This window comes from Anser brachyrhynchus (genome assembly GCF_964034855.1).
Source record: "Anser brachyrhynchus genome assembly, chromosome: 7".
Lineage (NCBI taxonomy): Eukaryota > Metazoa > Chordata > Aves > Anseriformes > Anatidae > Anser > Anser brachyrhynchus.
Genome location: NC_137701.1, coordinates 3,430,269 through 3,450,068, shown reverse-complemented (window position 1 = coordinate 3,450,068; position 19,800 = coordinate 3,430,269). Strand labels below are relative to the sequence as shown.

The 19,800-nt window shown below is 37.1% G+C and overlaps 2 protein-coding genes across 29 annotated transcripts in view; one reads left to right on the top strand and one right to left on the bottom strand.

Moving 5' to 3' along the window:
- SLC39A10 (solute carrier family 39 member 10) overlaps nt 1-13,606 on the top strand; it is a 120,900-nt gene extending 107,294 nt beyond the window's left edge. For all 11 annotated transcript variants that reach the window (XM_080599928.1, XM_080599926.1, XM_080599919.1 and 8 more), the window contains 6 exons: nt 211-429; nt 1,650-1,770; nt 3,404-3,772; nt 5,525-5,605; nt 7,094-7,284; nt 10,439-13,606. In XM_080599928.1, the coding sequence (XP_080456054.1) occupies nt 211-429; nt 1,650-1,770; nt 3,404-3,772; nt 5,525-5,605; nt 7,094-7,284; nt 10,439-10,597 (1,140 nt within the window). In that variant the 3' untranslated portion in view covers nt 10,598-13,606. The remainder of the gene's footprint in view (nt 1-210; nt 430-1,649; nt 1,771-3,403; nt 3,773-5,524; nt 5,606-7,093; nt 7,285-10,438) is intronic.
- Nucleotides 1-19,800, bottom strand: part of DNAH7 (dynein axonemal heavy chain 7) — a 118,570-nt gene that overhangs the window by 715 nt on the left and 98,055 nt on the right. For 11 of the 18 annotated variants that reach the window (XM_080599850.1, XM_080599852.1, XM_080599863.1 and 8 more), the window contains 5 exons: nt 18,883-19,113; nt 17,866-18,018; nt 15,774-15,951; nt 14,412-14,515; nt 12,818-14,019 (listed from right to left, as the gene is read on the bottom strand). In XM_080599850.1, coding sequence (XP_080455976.1) covers nt 13,813-14,019; nt 14,412-14,515; nt 15,774-15,951; nt 17,866-18,018; nt 18,883-19,113 — 873 coding nt within the window. In that variant the 3' untranslated portion in view covers nt 12,818-13,812. Of the gene's footprint in view, nt 1-435; nt 621-3,781; nt 4,107-7,288; nt 7,794-12,817; nt 14,045-14,411; nt 14,516-15,773; nt 15,952-17,865; nt 18,019-18,882; nt 19,114-19,800 lie in introns of those variants that run through there. The other 7 variants (XR_013953647.1, XM_080599851.1, XM_080599864.1 and 4 more) reach the window with 7 other exon arrangements.

The window sequence follows — 19,800 nt, the reverse complement described above, 5'->3', positions numbered from 1 at the left end:
CTCCTAAAAATTACCCAGAGGAATATTAGAGTAATAAATAGTCTAATGAAGATTTTCTGTGGTAAAATATATCTGTAGGACAATAATCTTCTAAAATGTTTTTGGTACTACTTTTCTAGAGAGGTTACATATTTTGTCATCTGAGGTCAGAGCCGTTCCAGTCTCCCAGTTGCACCAGGTCACACAGTGTTACTGCTTTCTCTCCTTTAGTCACATGGAGGCCACAACCACAGCCACCACCATGGCCAAGGTCACATTCATGAACACAGGCATTCTCATCGACATGCCCATGCACATGGAATAGAGACTGAAGGCTTTCTAGAAGAAAATGATCCAGTGTTGAAAGGTCTTGTGGCACTCGGAGGCATTTATGTTTTGTTCATCATTGAACATTGTATAAGAATGTACAAGCATTACAATAAACAAAAGGTATGCAGTAAAATTGTGTGCTACTTTAAAAAAATCTTTTTACCTGAATGTATCTTCATGAGTGTTGAGGGATTTTCTGCGTGGTCATTCATTATTCTGTAAACATATGCACATGCCACTAATGCGTGTTCCATTTGATTTCATGTGAGGAAACCCTTTCTAAAACAGGTTGCTTTTCTTAACAAAGTAATCTGGGGAGACAAAGTAGAAATCTGATGGGGAAAATACCAGGCTTTTGGCAACATCTACTGAGGTATATCTCTAAATATAAGAAATTACAGCTCTTTCCTCAGAATGCTATGATCTCTTTGCAAAAATACAAAAGGAAGTATGTAAGAAAGAACTGATAATAGAGCAAAACAATTGTCTGACAATTTAGGAGAAATGTAACTGTATACCCTCAACTAATGATGCTAGTGTAACAGCAGTAGGTACAGTAGAAAATTGCAGACCTTCTGCTTTCTGTACAGCGTCAGTTAAATTGTTACTTGCTTCCCTGAAAAGAAAGGATCAGATTTTTAGGTATGGAAGCAGGCTGTAATCATGGTGGCGGTATAAAAGGAGATTGAGTACTTGCAGAGGTATGTAGGTCAGTGGAAATTCAAGCCACCAAAGAGCCATATTATTTCAGCAGTCATTATTAAGTACACTTTTATGAAAATGACTATAACTGCTCCCAGGAAGAGTGAGCAAAAATTTCTCTGGTTTCTCTAGTTTCATTCACATCAAACTTGCTGCCTCATCTGGACAGGCAGCAAAAGATTTCCTGTGCTGGAGGAGGCGTTTCTTAGATCTTCTGATGAAAAGATAAAAGCTATTACGTTGGGCATATCTCTGAGATTAATTAAATAGTTAAATCTCCTAAATTGCTTTGGCAAAACTATAATCCTTGTGGTATGGGGTGCAGACAGGAAGATAGCAAGATTTTCTCTGAAGGAAAATATGAGGAAGTTGTAGGAGTATAAACTTTTAAAAATTGAACAAAACAGGAGCTGTTCTTGCTGCATGTTTGCTTTCTTGAACAAAATAAGTAAATGCAATGACTCCAGGTATATGTTTCTTGGCTGTTACAAGGTTCTTTGCAATTATGTACTGTTACTGAAGTGAAATTGTGCATGTGTGTGGTAGTCTGTTTTTAAGATGGTTTTGGCAATACTTCATTTTTTTCATTTCTGTTGATGTCCTTTTACAAATCCAATGTTAATTGTTTTCTGTTGCAGAGTCAGCAGAAATGGTGCAAGAAAAAACAGACTGAAGAATCACCAATTGGAAGGAAACTCTCAGATCACAAATTAAATAATAGACCAGATGCTGACTGGCTTCAGCTCAAACCCCTTGCAGGTAGGTGTTTGTTTTCAGAATTTTCTCTGATTATGACATTCAAAGTAATGGCTTGTAACCTATGGCATGTAGCATGTAACCTCTTGTACAGTTGTGCTGCTATTATGCAAATAATTGTTAATAAGACTTAATAGACTTTCCCTGTGCTATATATATTTTGTTTTCCTGAGATCTGAGAGTACCATGAACGCTTCCTAATATACCCTACAAATGGTTCTCAGACTTCTGAAGCAGTCAGGGTTTTTGGGTGGCTGTAATTCTTTATTTTTGTTAAGCGCTTGGTTAAGTTGGGCCCAGCTAGCTCAGACCTGGCAAAAACCAGATCAAAAATTAACACACACAACCTGAAATATGATAAACTATTGCACTTTAAAGATTCTGTCCTCTGACCAATTACAGTTTGGCCAAGAAGGCTAAGCAAAATTAATTTCTTCTCATAAATATAATCAAATATCTTGGATGTTTCTCAAGGATCCGAAACAATTTTCATATACTATTCCTTCATGATAATCTGAGTGCTTGTGCAGTATGAACCCAGAAGGAATGCCATAGCACACGTCTCAAAGGGACAAGACAAGGGGAAGAGCTTTGCTTTGTAAACTTGCCTTCCTGTTGCCAGTGTGGCTGCTGAATTCATTTGTTGATGTATAAATTATAGTGCATGTATTCTTCAAATGCAATTTTGTTAATTTGAATGGTTCGTCGTAGGGAGTGTTAGAGTGTTAGGTCTGCAGCCTTCTCCATTCAAACAACTTAAAATGAGATTTGGAAAACTGACATAGAGCAGAAAGGCTTTAGACAGCCTCCAAATTATGTGTAAGAGCTTGTTTATCTAGAAACGCATTGTCTGCTGCATAGGTACTCTGTGCCATTTTTATAATTCGCTCTTTTTTTCTGACTCTTGAATATTTTTGTTGAGTTATTTTAAGCTAATAAACTCATTGTACAGAAATGTTTTTTTCTGTAATTGGTTTTGTCTCCTGGAGCACATATTGCTCCTTCCTTTTATTTAACAATATTTCAGAAATATTAGTAAACTTAAAATTTATACACATATGCCTTCTGCATTGTTTTCAGTTTCTGTCTTTATAAAAATGGCTTTGGTTGCTGGCAGGGTAATGAGTTACATTAAAGGAGTTTCCTGTATGACACAAGTGTCTGTCACAAAGACACTTGCAGTACAGAAGCTGTTTAAAGATCTGTTGTATCAGCGGCAGATCCTGCTATGCTTCAGTGTCCTGTATGTGCAGAGTTCCATCTGCAGCATGTAAGGCGTTGTTATGGTGCTGGCAACTCTCCTTTTCCAGTGTTCAACCATGAACTTTGTCAGTAGCAAAATCACAATGTACACCTAGGTCAGGCTAAAACAGACTTCATGTGCTATGGGTGCGTAGCTGCTGCCACACAGTGGAGACTTTGGAATGCTGTATATGCAAATCACTGAAAAATAGGGTAATGGGATTTATTTATTCATTGACAGAATGTTAATCACATAGTTATTAGATTAGGATGTGTTACAACACTATTTTTGCTTTCACAAAGCAATTAAATTCTTAGCTTAATGTTGCAGTAGTTGCTGGATATATTTTAATAAGAATTAATGCAGTGTTTCTCTCAATTGACTACAATGCAGGAGCAGATGACTCTGTTTTATCTGAAGATCGACTTAACGAAACTGAACTGACTGACTTAGATGGCCAGCTGGAATCCCCTCCCAAAAACTTTTTGTCTGTAGAAGAAGAAAACAACATGCACCATCCTCACAATGATGTTTTACATGCTGCTCAAGAGCATGATGTTCACGATTCAGAGTACGACAGCCATGGTGAAGATAAAATGATAGCTAGGAAACACAGTCACCACTGGCATCACAAACATTCGCATCATTCCCATGGCCACTGTCATTCTGGAAAAGACCTGAAAGATACAGGGATAGCTAATATTGCTTGGATGGTAATTATGGGAGATGGAATTCACAACTTCAGTGATGGCTTAGCAATAGGTAGGCAAAAACCCTGAATATTTTTCAACAGTTTTTCTCCTCACGTTGAGTAACTTCGGTCGTATTTTACTTAGCAGTGATCACAGGGAAGATTTCCAGTTAGCTTCTGTGGTTACTGGCATTGTTTAGTCTCCTTCAGAGCAGGAATTAAAAGGCCATCAGTTGTAATTGTCATCTTCCTTCTGTTAATATTCAGTGACTGCTTCCACCAAGATTACTCTGTTGGCATTAGTAACAGTAGCAATCTGTCAGATAAAGATAGGTGCCGAGTAACTTCTTTGTGAATTAAGGAGCACGGGTAGTGTGTATTTGTTGTCTGGGTCTCAGTATTTGCCTCAAAGTAAGACATAAGAAATGCCATTTGTTGTTACTTATATTTATTTATAATAATAATATGTATATTATCAATAACACAATTATACAGTATTTATAAATAATATATTTATATATGCATTAATAAATGAGTCAGGTACTCCTGACTCCATATATATGCGTTAATAAATGAGTCAGGTACTCAAAAAAGTACTCCTTAGGATAATTTTATTCTTATTTCAGCGAAGTATTATTTCGGATTACAGTTAGTATAGATTTATGTCTAGCCAAATGTAGATTAAACTACCAAACAGAGAAATTGGAACAATTACAAATTTGATTAGATTACAGCTTCAATTATTATAAACCTCTAAATGTGATTTGAACTGTAAAACACATTAATTTTAACACATCATTACAAGTCAAAAGAAGCATAGGGGATTAGCTCTTTATTAGGGTTTTGAGTTAACAGTGGAATCTACTACAGTATCTCCACTTTCTCTTTTTCTATTTTAAAAAGAAACCATATTGTATAAAAATCAACTTCTTGCTTTATTTTTCATGTTGAATTGGTAAGACATTTTGACAGTGGCTTCTAAGGCCAAAAAGGATCACTACGCCATCTGTTGAAAGCTTCACTGTATTAAAACTCCATTTCTAAATATTCCTGTGTCAAGCCCAACCACCTGATTGTTTGGTACAGTTTTAGAAATGTTTGTATTAATCTTTTTAATGTATATCAAGTTATGAGGAATCCATACTTCCCTGAGGAAAGTTAAATTTCCTCTATCTTAAGGTTGTGCCTTTTTTCCTACTGTATTTACTGTTTTGACTGCTCACTACAGGCTCTTCTTGAACCTTTCTCTGCTATAGTACAGAAATTTAACGTCAGTTTTCTCATCTCAGAATGATTTAAGGCATGAACTTAAAAGTTGATTGAATTAAATTAGCTTACACAAAAGTTACTAAAAGAATCTTACACAAAAGCTTTTCTCCTTATTAACTTCCAAGTTAGGCTTATTCCTGCTGCTGAAAACATTGTGCTTTAGGAATAAGCATTAAAAAAATAGAGAGCTTGTGGATTGCACAAGTTTGGATTTCCGACCTGGAAAGGAGAGAGCCATCCTGTTGCTCATGTGCACTCATAATCACCCTAATAAACTTGAGATGCATTCAAAATGTAAAAGTGATGCAGTTTATTAGCTTGTTGCCTTTATGTCTCTCAGTTGTGTTCTATCTCGGGATTTGCTCTTCAGATGAACTAAGCAATAAAGTATGCAGTGTTAATGCACATCCGGGATACTTCCAGTGTAGTGAAAAAAGTATTAGTGTGCATTTTAGCAAACGAGTAATTTTATGAAGTCTGTTGATTAAATTTGCTGCCTTGAAATAGTAAAATGCCATTTGTATCTTTTTTTTTAATTTATTTTTTTCTTCCAGGAGCAGCTTTTAGTGCTGGACTGACAGGAGGAATCAGTACATCTATAGCAGTATTTTGTCACGAGCTTCCCCATGAATTAGGTAACTAATTGCATAAACTGATGTGTTTCATCTTCAGCTGGATGAAATATGTATCTAAAAGCTGTTGTGATACTTATCCTGGTAAGCATAATGCAGTGCTGTTGCTGTAAGGGTGACCAGAACTTCAGGAGTGGTTGAGCAGTATTATTTCAGTGTATGTAAAGAGAATATTAATACAAGATTAGTTTGGCAGGCATCTAGCTATAGGTGTTCCATGAAGCTTGTTTGAACGTGTTTTAAAAATGTTCTTAGGAGTACAGAGTACATGTTTTTGGTGTTATACCTCTGCAGTTTATATAGTTTCATACTAGTCCACATGGCATTGTCTTTTAAAAAAAAAAAAAAAAGGTCACACATCCTATGGTATATTATAGAAGGTTAAATGAATTAGCAAAATTCTTTGTGGAGATCTTCAGAAGATGCTTCCTACCAGTTATCAACAAGTCCAGTAGGTGTGGATGACTATTTAGATAAATTCTGTAGGTATTGGATTATTATTCAGCCTATAACCTGAAATTGTGCTGGATTAAACTGTGTATGTAATCACAGTCAAATATCCATAGAGGTGACAGGTGAAAAGAACTTTACATAGGTAAATATGAAGCACAAGGTAAGTAATGGGTGCAGATGGGACAATAGAGAAGGTATTTGTGGTGCTATACAATATACAGTGGTGCTATATATCATAGTTCACTGTATATGCTCTGGATTCTGATTCGAGATTGAGCAATTAATTTCTAGAATATCTGACACAGGAATAATATATTCATTACCCTATTAACTATGTATCATCTTTCACTCATATTCATAAGAGTTCAGTTAGAAGGGAGTAAAACTACCAGCTGGGTAAGAGCTGAAAATTTAGACATAGAACATCCATCAGCAATTTTAGCAGAGGTGGTCCGAATTCAAAGTAACACAGGTTCACCTGGCATATTTTAAACCAGCAAACATTCATGAATGCAAGGTCATTCCTTCTGAATGTAACTGTTCCTCTTCCTAGTACCTTATTTCTCAAATTCATTGTCACCTTCTGTGGGAACTGATGCCTCATTATCCTCTTGAATTTGCAGGGTAAGATGTATATAGGTAACAGGCATTGGTCAAAACTAAACCTCTGTTTTCATGTGCAATGACCAACCTCTGTGAAGTAAAAGCAAGTCTGTCTACAGATGTATTGTATTCTGTGGGAGTACCAGATCTAGATTCCTCTATTAACCTTTAACAGTTAATCACTAATACCTTTCTGTCAATCAGCATGATGAATAGGCACCTTTAAATCATATTGTAACCAAGGACTTGCTGCACATAAATCGTTTTGTTATAAGAGCTTTCATAATCCTGTTGCCCAATCTTCCTTTGAGCCTCTAGCAGCATTTTACTTCGACAGTGCTTTGGGTTGCTGAGATAGTAAATGTAGGCTAATTTACCTATTTGCTCTCCTGGGGACTACCAATACTAAACCCCCTTGTTCTCTCTCCTCCTCAGGTGATTTTGCTGTGCTTCTTAAAGCTGGTATGACGGTAAAGCAAGCTATCGTGTACAACCTCCTGTCTGCCATGATGGCTTATATAGGGATGCTGATAGGCACAGCGGTGGGACAGTACGCAAACAACATCACCTTGTGGATCTTCGCAGTCACTGCAGGCATGTTCCTCTATGTGGCACTGGTTGATATGGTAAGGTGATTATGATTCTGTCTTCTTGGCATTCCCTGCTTCAAGCTAGGATTTGAAATGGCACCTACCATGGAACATTTTTTGTTGTGACAAATATCTTCTGCATACATTTGTGCTGACTATCCTATTTTCAAACCATTTGTTTTTTGATTTTTTGATTTTTTTTAACATCGTCCCCAAAAGTTAACTGGTACAAAATGGTGTTTGATTCTCACTGGCAGACTTGTCAAAGCAAGCAGGCATCTTTCAGTTAGTGTAAGCCACAGACACACAGGCTTTGGGTTTCAGCAGTTCTCATTGGAACAGCATCACTTCTTTGTCACTGTTCATGAGGCTGTCAGATGTCTGATGTGCTCTGAGGTGGGCTGATTGTATTAGTCTCCTGGTGCTAAGTAAAGCAGGTGACATTATGAAGATCCTTCTCCCCTCAGCTTCCGTGGCCAGTAGTTGCTGCTTCCTAGCCTGGTTTCTCACCCTTAGTGGTATCCTTGAAGCGTTAGCTAAGACTGCTGAAAACAAAGGTTCAGTTTGTGATGAATTTCACAGATTCACAGATTCACAGATTTCTCTAGGTTGGAAGAGACCTCAAGACCATCGAGTCCAACCTCCGACCTAACACTAAGTACTCCACTAAACCATATCCCTAAGCTCTACATCTAAACGTCTTTTAAAGACCTCCAGGGATGGTGACTCCACCACCTCCCTGGGCAGCCCGTTCCAATGCTTAATAACCCTTTCGGTAAAGAAGTACTTCCTAACATCCAACCTAAACCTCCCCTGGCACAACTTTAGCCCATTCCCCCTCGTCCTGTCACCAGGCACGTGGGAGAATAGACCAACCCCCACCTCTCTACAGCCTCCTTTAAGGTACCTATAGAGAGCGATGAGGTCGCCCCTGAGCCTCCTCTTCTCCAGGCTGAACAAGCCCAGCTCCCTCAGCCGCTCCTCGTAAGACTTGTTCTCCAGACCCCTCACCAGCTTGGTCGCCCTTCTCTGGACTCGCTCGAGCACGTCCATGTCCTTCCTGTAGCGAGGGGCCCAAAACTGAACACAGTACTCGAGGTGCGGCCTCAGGTGCGATTTCCTGATATCACAGAAACTGTCTTGGCAAAGAAAGACAGTCAAAAATGGGATATTTTTCTTCATTATAGAGAACTTTAGTAAATACACTCTAGTGATGAAGTCATTCTATTATAAGGTAAATGAGTCCTTTCCAGGGCTTGCTGAAGAGAGTGGCTGCCAAGTTGAGAATGATTTTTCATGCAACTTCAGATATTCAGCTATAACTTGTAATTACTGAATAATAATCCATTGTTTTAAGTTCTGTTGCTGATATTTTTTTCCTATATGTACCCTGACTGAAGACAGCAAAGAAAGGCAGTACTTTTATTCTTTTATTGTTTGTCCTTTTCCTTGGTCATTGTAGCATCCAAATAATCAAGGACTTACGGTCTGACTCTAAACAAGAGCAGGAAAGCCTCTGTGTGACACAATTGAAACTGCACCACATTTTTGTATTGATGTTTCAATAATCTGCTTACCTGTCAAAAACCTTGTTTTCAGAGTTTAGTCCTTCCCTAGCTTAACAGAGGTCCACCAAGGTTGTGTTTTTTTATCCATTCCTTATACCAGCCCATTGAGAATGGACCTTCTGGTATTCTTGCATCTGATTGTCCTGCAATTTCTCTAATTATGTGTTTTCTAACACAAAGTAAAAGATGCTGTTCTTCAGTAGAACCTGAAGCAGGGACATTTTCAAACCTTCAGGCTTTCCATGACCTCTACAATAACTTCATGTGGTGATAACTATCAGAAAAACAATCATAAGGTCTTCCCTCGTGACACTGCTGTTTTGGTTTGAGTGGGTACATTGGATTTTCCTAAATTCCTTCCTAGTCCAACTTGAATCACTTCATCTTACTGGCAAATAAATATATCATGTTTTTAATTTCTGATATCTCTAGGGCTGAAGCTATAACCTTTCAACTTCTAGAGGGTGGGTTTTTTTTATATTGACAGGACCAGACTGTATGTTCCCTGAAATTGGTCATATCAATATAAAGCTTATAAAGTGAAATGTGTAATCTACAAGTGATGAACCTTTTCATACCAGTTTTTATATATATATATATATATATATATTTAAGTTCTCAATGGGTCAATTTGTCAGCTTTTCAAAATACAGTAATGCAAGACTAGATAGGTAATATATTTATCTCTTTAGCTGATACGATGCTCTGATAATTTGTCATTGTCTGTTGCACAGTATTCAAGTACTTGGAATAACCAAAACAGTTACAGCCTATTTAATGAAGAGCAATAGTAGAGACTTGTGCTGTGAACTACCTGAAGCTTCTGCTCTGTATAATGTTTTTCTATATTAAGTATGCCTTAAATTAATTTCTTTGTTTACCTCATGCTTTCCTGAATTAATTTATTCACACAACATTTTGTTATTTTTGTCGTCTTTGAGTGGTTTTGTAAAACACTTCATAAGATTTATTTCTAAGTCTTCCAAGTCTGCTGTTGGTCCTTTTGTCAGTACTATTTGACTTTTCATAGGTGAGAAACCGGAAGAGCTTTCAGATTTTTTTAATATATCTACCTAATTTTCTTTTGATTTAGCCATAGCGTACAGATTGATCCCTATTATTCCCATACTTAAGAGGAAATATATGTGACTGTGTAAGCGTGTAACGTGACAAATAAATGGCTGAGTTAATCAGTTAAGTCACTGTAAAAGGTATGTTTATAGCAATGTAATAACTGTAGCAATAGTAACAACTTTTATTATGTTTATTTGAGCGTGGCTAGTTTTAACTGACTAAACAAACTTGAAAGAGCGGAGCTCAGAGAATACTGACCTGGTCCTTGTCCTGAGAAACTTAAAGTTCAAATAGATGTGTGATCCAGGAAAAGCTCAAAAAATGTCCAAAGGAAAGGCATTTTGAGTTTGCGTAGTAAATACATGATGTGTCTGAGATCATGTTTTTAAAAAATGTAATGACTGGGTGTAGTTTTAACTGTCCTGGTGGATTGTTTTTATAACTAAATCCTGGAGTGTTTATTCTTGATCAATATTGTCCTGTAAATTTATCAGTGGTGAAATGAAATAAAGGTGAAATAACTTTTTCAGAATTGTTTTTCATTTTAGCTTCCAGAAATGCTTCATGGAGATGGAGATAATGAAGAGCATGGCTATTGTCCCGTGGGACAGTTCATTCTTCAGAATCTAGGCCTGCTTCTTGGATTTGCCATCATGCTGGTGATTGCCCTCTATGAAGATAAAATTGTGCTTGACATCCAGTTTTGACCTAATTCTGGTAATCACTGTGGAGACAATAATATTACTGTATGGCTTTGAGTCTGCACTGTTTCACTGTATGCACATTGCTCAGAGGAAAAGCAGTGGCTTGCACTACTTACACAAGTACAATATATTCATTTCTGTGTAGATTAACTCCTGCTTTTTTCTAATTCAAATCAGATGAGATTGCTCAATGTGTCTTCTAAACTCAAGTGACTGATAATTTGGAAATACTAAATAAGAGAAATAAATGCTCGGTTGGGTGCGCTACTTGCTAAATAAGAAACATACAGGATCTACACACTTGGGAAAATACCATTTCATACTATATTTGAGCACGACCTGGAAAATGTTACAGCTGAAATTCATACCTACAAGGAACCTGACTAAGCTTTTAGTACCACACAAGTCTTAAGCAGTGGGCATATATATGCGTATATCGATTTGTGCATATATATGCATCTGTTAATTCATTTCTGTGTTGATTCGTCTGCATAGTGATGACTTTAAGTATTAAATCTTAACAATGGTAGTTAACTGGAAACCACTGTGCTGTTTTAAATTTAAAAAACAAGTCCAAATCTAAACAATGCTTAAATTTTTAAGAGTACACCTTAAATTGCACTCCCTCGTTTATAAAAACTTCATGTGTAAGAAGGCAGGCTGTTGCAATATACGCTGCAAAGTGCTATGTTCTGTCAAGGATCAGTTTGATGATGTTTTCCTGACTAAGATTTATTTGATGTTTGTCCCTTGATATTAGTAAGAAAATGCAAAATGCAATAGAATTAGTACTAGCTTGGGGAAATCCCTGATGTTGGAGTTATAGAGCTATTCCTGGTTCTCTTCTACAGATGCTAAACATGTATTGTGTGCCACTTGCAGCATAAACTACTGAAGAATTGTGGCTGTGAATGTGTGCGAACTCCCTTTTAACAGAGAATCCATATGGGAATTTTTCCGTTTTTTAACGGTTATTTTGGAATGTTTTCTCCTCTTTATGTTAAAAAAGAAAGTCCAAAGTGCAAGATGCTAGTTACTGAACCTGGGCACAAAAGTTAAATTATGGTCTGTGTATGTAGTACTGGTGGGTTATTTGCAATACTATAATACCAGATCAAAATCTGTTTCTACAATGCCTCAATATCAGACATGGTAGCACCAGCCATCTCACAGTAGAGAGTAAGAAAGAAGCTTTTTACTTCCAGCATAAAGGAGTTCATTTCTGTGATATTTTTTTTTCAATTTGGGTATTTAAATTAGATAATTAAAAAGCAGATGTGATAGATCTGTTGTACGTGTCATTTGGAAGGACAGACTGAAAATTTGGGCCTTAATTTGCCGGGATCAGATGTCTTAGATAGGATTTTGCTGAGATGCTTATATTGCCAGACATGAGTTAGTTCTTCTTGTACCCATCTCCTTGAAGAAAACACAAAGCAAATCAGTGAGTTTGTGAGGAGTGCAAGTTGATTCTGTAGTACCAGTCCTAAGCATGGTAGTAGCCTTTTCTGGAACACACAGTTCGTCGTCGTCTTTGTGTATGCCAGGTATGCTGTATTTTGACTGTGCCGTAAGTTTTGTTTCAGTCTGCTTGGTGCCAGTGTAGCTGCTAAAAACATACTGATCCTAACGCCTTTAAAGAGCACCAGTTGGTATCTTCATTCCATTTCAAGTTTGTGTGTTTCTTGTGGCCTGTTACTTTTTGAAGCTTCATGGGTCAATTTAGTTTTTACCAAGAGCAGCTTGTATATTTTAAAGGTATTGGGTTGGTTCTTGCCAGTATTTCTTCCTAATGCAGTATCAAGAAACAGTATTAAGGGTCCATTTCAAAGAAGAGTGCAGTTTCTTCAGTGAAGAAGCCAAAAGCCCAGAGTTCAGTTATGCAGCCATTTGATGCTCAGAACTCAGGTTTCTTTGTTTTTCTTCTTTAAACATATTTACTATTGGACCCTAATTAGCACAAACACTGATGTTAGCTTCAGTTTGCTGAACTTCTGCAATGTAAAGATCCTGGGTGACACTTTTTTCCTAGTGCCCACGTTAGGTCCCTGAGTACTATTTTCAAAGAGACTTAAGTCACTGGATAACTTCTGAGAATCTTAACTTAAGCAACCTGTGTTGTTTATGTATTGAACTGACCCTTAATTTTAATTTTCTGTTAATTTCTGTCAAGTATAAGGGGTCATGTGGTTGAACTGATATTGTCTAATCATTTTTTTTAAGTTTATTTCTTTTAATACTTTTACAAATGAAATTTTCTGTATTTCAGGTAGAATATTTACTTTTGTATTAGTTGGAGTATGGTTTTAGCTTAATACACTGCCTCTCTAGGGAATATAATAAACTTCCTTCCAACACCATCTTCAGACAAGGGAAAAACTTGGTCCTTGAAGGCAGGTACTGCATTTTTCATTAAATAGGTTTTTTTCTTTTATTTTCTAGTATTTATTACAACTTATGAAGAGCAGTGTAACAGCTGTGACTTCTATAGGTTTCCACCAGTACTGAATTCTAAATCATTCTAATGTACACTTTTAAGTCATGTTACAGACAATCTGAATTCCACTACATTTCTACTTGGCTTCAACATTCCATTCTGCTTGGATCCAGAGTCTCATTTAACTTGTATTTGTTGGAGGGCATGTTACTTGTATATTACAATGCTGTCACTGTGTGACATCCCATATGAATTTTGATGTAGATCACATTGCACTCAATCCGCTGTGATTATGCTTAGAAAATATTGTAGTTGCTAGATGCAGTGTGATTCTTGTTTTTATTTTTTCCCCTCCAGGTAACAACTGAGTCTATGGTTTCAAATATGATTATGGTCCTATAAGATACAGCCGAGCTATCAGTTTTTTTGTTATAAATAAATCATTTTTAAAAATTTTATAAAGCTGGAAAAAGATCAAATGCTGTTTTGTTCATTGTCAACAGTGTTGTGTTCATTTTATGTATGTTCCTTACAAATAAGGAGCCTTCAAAAAATAAAATTATTCAAGGAGCAGATATTCTTGTTGGCTTGTATAAGATTTTATTGTGCACCTTTATATTTTAGTATTTTGCTTCAATTCTCATGAAATGCACAAATGCAACATTGTAAAGATATATATCCTCCTTTCATATTTTGATTTCTCTTTGGAAATGGCATTTCAGAATGGACATGTATCCCTCATAAGTGATCTGGAAATGCACCTCCATAGATTGTGGTAGGTTTATGAATTAAGCTGACATAATAACGCCACCCCCCGTCTGATCCAGTGTTCTTGTGGTTTATCTGAAGGGAGGGTCATTGCAATTACAAAGTTGGTGGAATGACCAGTAGTTGACAAGACACCTCTTCTCTCGCTGGTATTGTACAATGGGGCCACGTAACTGGGTCGCTGTGGAATGTCTGCTCTCTTACAGGGCTTTAGCCATATCTGCAGCAAAGAATAAGCCTTTTCACTTCAGTTAAAAAAAAAAAAAAAAAGTTGAGAAACACTCTTGGCTTGCCACAATATTTTTGTCGGTGGTGTTTGTTTTCTTACAGGTAGCCTTTGAAAACCTGTTTCTTGATTACTCTTTCTTAGCAGATTGCTTCCTCTCCCAAAATCTGCAACACCGGACCTCCTGTTGCCATCATTATTAGTAGAGGATTCTCAGTTCCTCTTAGATATTTAAATTTGCTTTTCAACACAAAGCATTTTCAATTCAGTTATTTTTAAGAATTACCCTGTTGCTCCCTTCAAGGCTGGAACTTAGGTTCCACATTATTCTACAATATTTGTTCATATCTAATAATATAAAATGTCACCAAATGAAAGATACTCACCACAGGTACTGTGTCATAGAGGATTTTCGGAAGGGATTCTCCTAGCTTCTTAGTTTCTCTGTTCCAGCGTGCTCCATCCAAGAACAGTCCCTGAATGTAGACCCCTGAATCAGTTGTAAAAGGTAATGTATTAAGCAAAAACTGGAAGAGGTTTCTAGGTGAGAGCAGCAGCTAGTGCAACACACTTTGCTAACTGTCTGTTGGTTCTGTGTGGCCTTTTTGTCAATTTTTGTTGTGTTCCAAATAATCAAATAACTTTGAGTATAACACAATTTTTCACAGCATTACAATTTATTATTTATTATTATAATTCTATAAAGCTTTATAAAGTTGCAATGTCTAGCAGTATCATGGTGTATCTAGTCTTTACTAAAATGTTGAGGGAAGTAAAAAGTAAAAATTCAAAGTACAGGACACTATTTTCACAGTTGTCATTACAAAGTTTTCTGTTTGTACTACATATTATAAACTTTAGTGTTTCTAAACTAGGAGATTTGACCATACAGACTCTTTCCCCAGTTACTATTAATTTTCATTGCTTGTTTCACATTGCCATTTGGCAATTAACCATTTAAAGGTTATATAACCATTTAAATGTTACATCTTTAAAACAGTTTATTAAGAGAGTTTAAAAAAAGCAAGTCTTTTAAAGACTCGCACCTTTGTGTTGTGTAGACTTGAAAACCGTAACTCTTAAGTACGAAAAATAAACCTGCCCCAACAACAACAAAAAAAGCTGAAAACTGACTGGATGGTGGTCTCCCAGTCAAACTGCTAAACCCTTCTCACACAACTACCAGTCAAACTGATCCTCAAAAAAATATTAAAAAGAGTACTAAGAACTGTTCAGTTTAATCCTTCCTTTTTCTGAGGAAGGGCAGTCTAACGAAAGTATCTGCAAATGGAATGTCAGGCAATATATAATAGTTTAAGAAAAAACTAGTTTGCTGTTGAGCATCTTGATCATGTATCTGTAAGCTGTTTTTCTAGGGATAGCTAAACAAGCACAGCCAACAGCGAAGGGTTTGTTTTCACTCAGGGAAGTAAGCATCTTCAGATGTGTTACTGGGGTTGAAATAAAAAGAACAGGCAAGCCAAACACTGCTTAAAAGTGATCTGTTTTGGGAAGTTAGGGATAAGCAGTGTTCTCTGGGTGTTACTTTTCATCTGTGGGATAATCCAGGTAGTGCACTAATCTCAGCAGTATTTAAAGGCTGGCGTGCATAGTATTTTGAGACCAACGCAGTTGTGTATGTTTTCTAACAGAGTTCATTAACTTAATTGCATAACTCTGAGTCTGCAAATTAATGTTAACTTACGAATGCATCAGCATAGGCAAATAAATGTTATGTATTTACTTACCATCTTCAGGAGGGATTTCATATTCCTTATCTTCCAGCACTTCATAGTCAAATTCTAGTAGGTCTATTGGAATAGTGTATTTTCTGGCATAGTTCTGCTGGGCGCCTGTTAAGAATGCTTGAGTGAAGAAGAATCCTGAAATCCAGAAGACGGGTGGCATACCGTTTTCATACCACAACTGCAGTAGCAAAAGAGGAGGAGAAAAGGAGGGGGGGGGGCTGCTTTAATCTCTTGTAGTATTTAGGAACTCAAATAACTGTGAAATAACAGCCAAAATAGTTTCTGCAGTGGTATGTTTGGATGGCTGCTATGTGTTTTCCACCAAGTTGTTAAAATGTCACTAGCTTACGGCTTTTTTTTTGTTGTTGTGTTTTAAGACCAAAGAGGACAAAACACCACCTCACCTACTGCCTGGAAGTTCTTAGCTAATGTGAATGAATTAGTCTGTTAATTGTGCATCATCTATGTAAGCTCATCAAATGTGTGTTCAAGTCACCCTTTCTCTCTTGGTATCAGAGGCTGTTCAGCATGATGATCTTTGTTTCCTCATGCAGGTGGCAGGTTTTTTTTTTTTTTTTCAGGCTTTGCTTTTCTTCGTTGGATTTCCCTTCCAGCGCCCATGTTGCATGCTGTGTGTGTGTGTGTGCACATGCACTTGCATGTGCAGCAAGTTGAAGATGAGGGTGGGCGAGTTCCTTATGAGGGAAAAAAATGGAGTGGCCTAATTAAACTTTGTTTCTGGGGGATAGAGGGGGTGTCCCGTCCCCCCCCCCCCCCCCCCCAGCTTACACCGTGGAAACTTGTGTATAAAAATTTTTGAATGCTGGATTTCATTGCATTTAAGTGTAATATAAGTGAGGTCTATATCAATGGTGAATACTTCATGCAAGAAGACATTTTTCTGGTTGTTGTACACATAACTTCAGAACAGTTGTTGTTCAAAACTCATGTTTACAATGTCAGATAAAAAAAATTGCATTACAATTACATTACTGCAGAGAATTATAATGGTTACCACAGTACTTGTCTTTCTAGTTAGTTTCCATTCAAAGAAATAAACAAAATCCTTATAGATAATGGCAGTTTCTCCTTCATACAAGTTTAATTTCTGGTCTGGGTTCTGTTCAAGAAATGTCACTTTTATTCTTTATAAGTACTGCAATCAGACATGCTATGCATTAAAGTGGAAGTTACTGAGGTGTGGTGACAGGGTCCAAAAAACAAAACAGGTTTTGTAAATGCAGAATTTGTGAGTATGTTACTATAACTGAAACCAGATGGGTTTATTATTTACTTTTTAATTATTTTTGTTTCTGGATCTTTTGTCTAGCTCGAGACCCGTTCTTTTTGCAGATACAGAGGAAGGAGCTTGGAACAAGTTGCACATTTTATCTTGGGGGGGTTGAACTGTCAGTTTAGTCTTCTACCTCAAAGGCATACATTAGTGTTTATGGTCTCATGGTCTTATTAGGTGATAAACATCAATTGTCTTCAGTTGATGGAGGTCACTAAGGCACAGAATAGTGCTCAGTCTCTATATTAGTCACTTAAAGTCAGTTTGGGGAATTTGTAGTCTTACCAGTGAAGGGACCCCATTGATTCTCACTCACTCATCCAGCTTTCTTCTCTTGTTGTCTATCTACTGAAAGCTATTACTTGACTTCAACATAAATAAAAGATTTCATGTTACAACACTCTACTGATATAAACTTGCTATTTGGAAAAGGAACTCAACAGCCTCTCCCAAAGTTCTATTTTATTTATTTAACTTCCCTACCACCACAAAGATCTATGTGCAGTTTAAGATGCCCTTAGTAAATTCACTTCAGAAGGCCAATTTTGGTGTCTGTCATACAGTAATACTGATGCACTGCACCTCTCTTTATGTGGTGTAAGGTATGTGGCAAGATAACAGTGCTTCACTAGATGCTGTGATGAACAAGCAACTAACCAAAACAGGTGCACAAATGAACTGATCATTACATGTCAGTGTTATTCATGTGTGCGTTCACTTGTGGAGATTCCTCCTGACAACACGAGATCAAAACATTAAGTGATGTTGAACAAATTGGCATACATGGGATGTGCTTACCTGTAGGAACTTCAGTCTACTGAGGAAGTCATTCACGTAGCTGCCCAGAGGCTTGAGGCTTGGGTAGGACTTACTCATCCATAGGCCTGGAATTTTGGCTTTCAAAATGCTGTTTACCACTTCTTCCAGTTCAGCAGACATCACGACTAGCCCCTAAAATAAATTTGGGATGGGACGATAGGAGAATACTGTGTCTCAAGAGAAGCTGCTTTAACAGTTAAACATAGCTCTTTGTCTAACAGATGTTACCAACTTCTAGCTAAGTCAGGAACAACACTGAAAACATGAAGAATGGACATAATGAATTTCATTCAAAAGTTACTGTGGTCAGAGCTAGTAGTCAGTCACTAGACTGGTCAGGAAGAAGGCCGATAGAGCATTTTGGAAAAAAACTGCCCAGAATGGGAAATCGCCATTCATCATCCTGCCTCAGAAATATGAGTGATTACTGAGTGTAAATTTCTGAGTTATTACTAAATGTAAATGCTTTTATAGTATTATTTAAAGTGTCCTCAAAACTGCAACATTGCTGCAAGTTTTTTAAATTGGCTGACTTTTCAGCTTGTGGTTTGGCTTTAAGAGGGAGAGGGGTGGTGGATTTTTTCTGTTTTTATTAAAAAAAAAAAAAAATCACCCTCAAGGTAAGATAGGATAGATTTAAAAAAAAAAAAATCCAAACTGACTTTTCCCTGCTCCCCACCCTGTATTTTACACAGCTGTAGCTTTGAGTTCCCACTGAGAACAAATGCTGACTTCAGACAGTAAATTATTACTGTTGAGGGTTCCGGTTGAGGTGTTGAGATTTGCCTTTATCTGTAAAGAAATTGTGAGGTGCTTCTGTCTTTTACGTTACTAAGGCACAAAAAGATACAGATCAATAAATCGTGTTGGAATCCAGACTTCTAGTGTCTGAGTGACCTGAATCAGACTTCAGGGTCAGTTCTCTAAGGTACTTGTACTGATAGCTCAGAGATCAAGCCTAGGGTCTAATTACGTGCCCTTAAATGTATGTCTCACCTTTATTGCTTTCTGGATGTTACCACAGGAGTCACGTATTGTCTGCAGTAGCTTGTTAAAGCGTCCCATCTCTTGGACAAGCACAGTATTCATGCTTTGAGTGTAAGTGGTTGGATATTTTCTCATTGCTGCTTCAATGTCAAAGTCTGAAGGAAGTTTGCTCAGGATGTCACCTGTCACTTCATGAACAACATCCTCAGTGGATTTTGCACCACTACCAGACACCTGAGACTAAAGAGAGACAAAAATTTAGGTTTATTTTGGAAAAGAGAACTTGGGAGTGAGTACTTGAAATACAGGAAAATAGAGCTGTTCTGAAGGCAATGTTTATAAGATTGTTACAGTTCCAACTCGGTTCCCCTGTGATGGAAATGAATTTGTTTCATAACTTCCTGTGTTATTGCAAGAAGTTATTAGCATACGACTGTCAAAGTCTGGTTTCCTACAGGTTTTTAACCTTTTAATTTTGGTTACCAAAATCTTGCCTCCACTGTAAACGAACCTTTCTGCCTGCATCTCTGAAGAAGCTGTGAGTGCCATCGGCTGGCCCACTGCTGTCAAATGACAGAGTAGTGCCAAGTAGTCTCACTATCCCTTGTTGTGATCTCTTGCCCTCTATATTCAGCTCTTCATGAGGCTTACAGGAACTATAATATCTAGATTGTACCTGGCTTACAAACTGGACTGAAACTGGCTAAGAATTTTGAAAAATTTTAAAAGATGGTGGGGGAGTGGAAGTAATGTAAATTGACTGTGCAATCACAGAAGCTGTGCTTCCTTTGGAAGACAGGCAGGGAAAAAAAAAAAAGCCTTAACAGTTTTTTTAAGTGGAATAACGATTTCACTAGGATGACATTACAAAACAATAGGGCACAGTAAAAAATGAAAGGACAAAAAAAATCTGAACATACTAACATG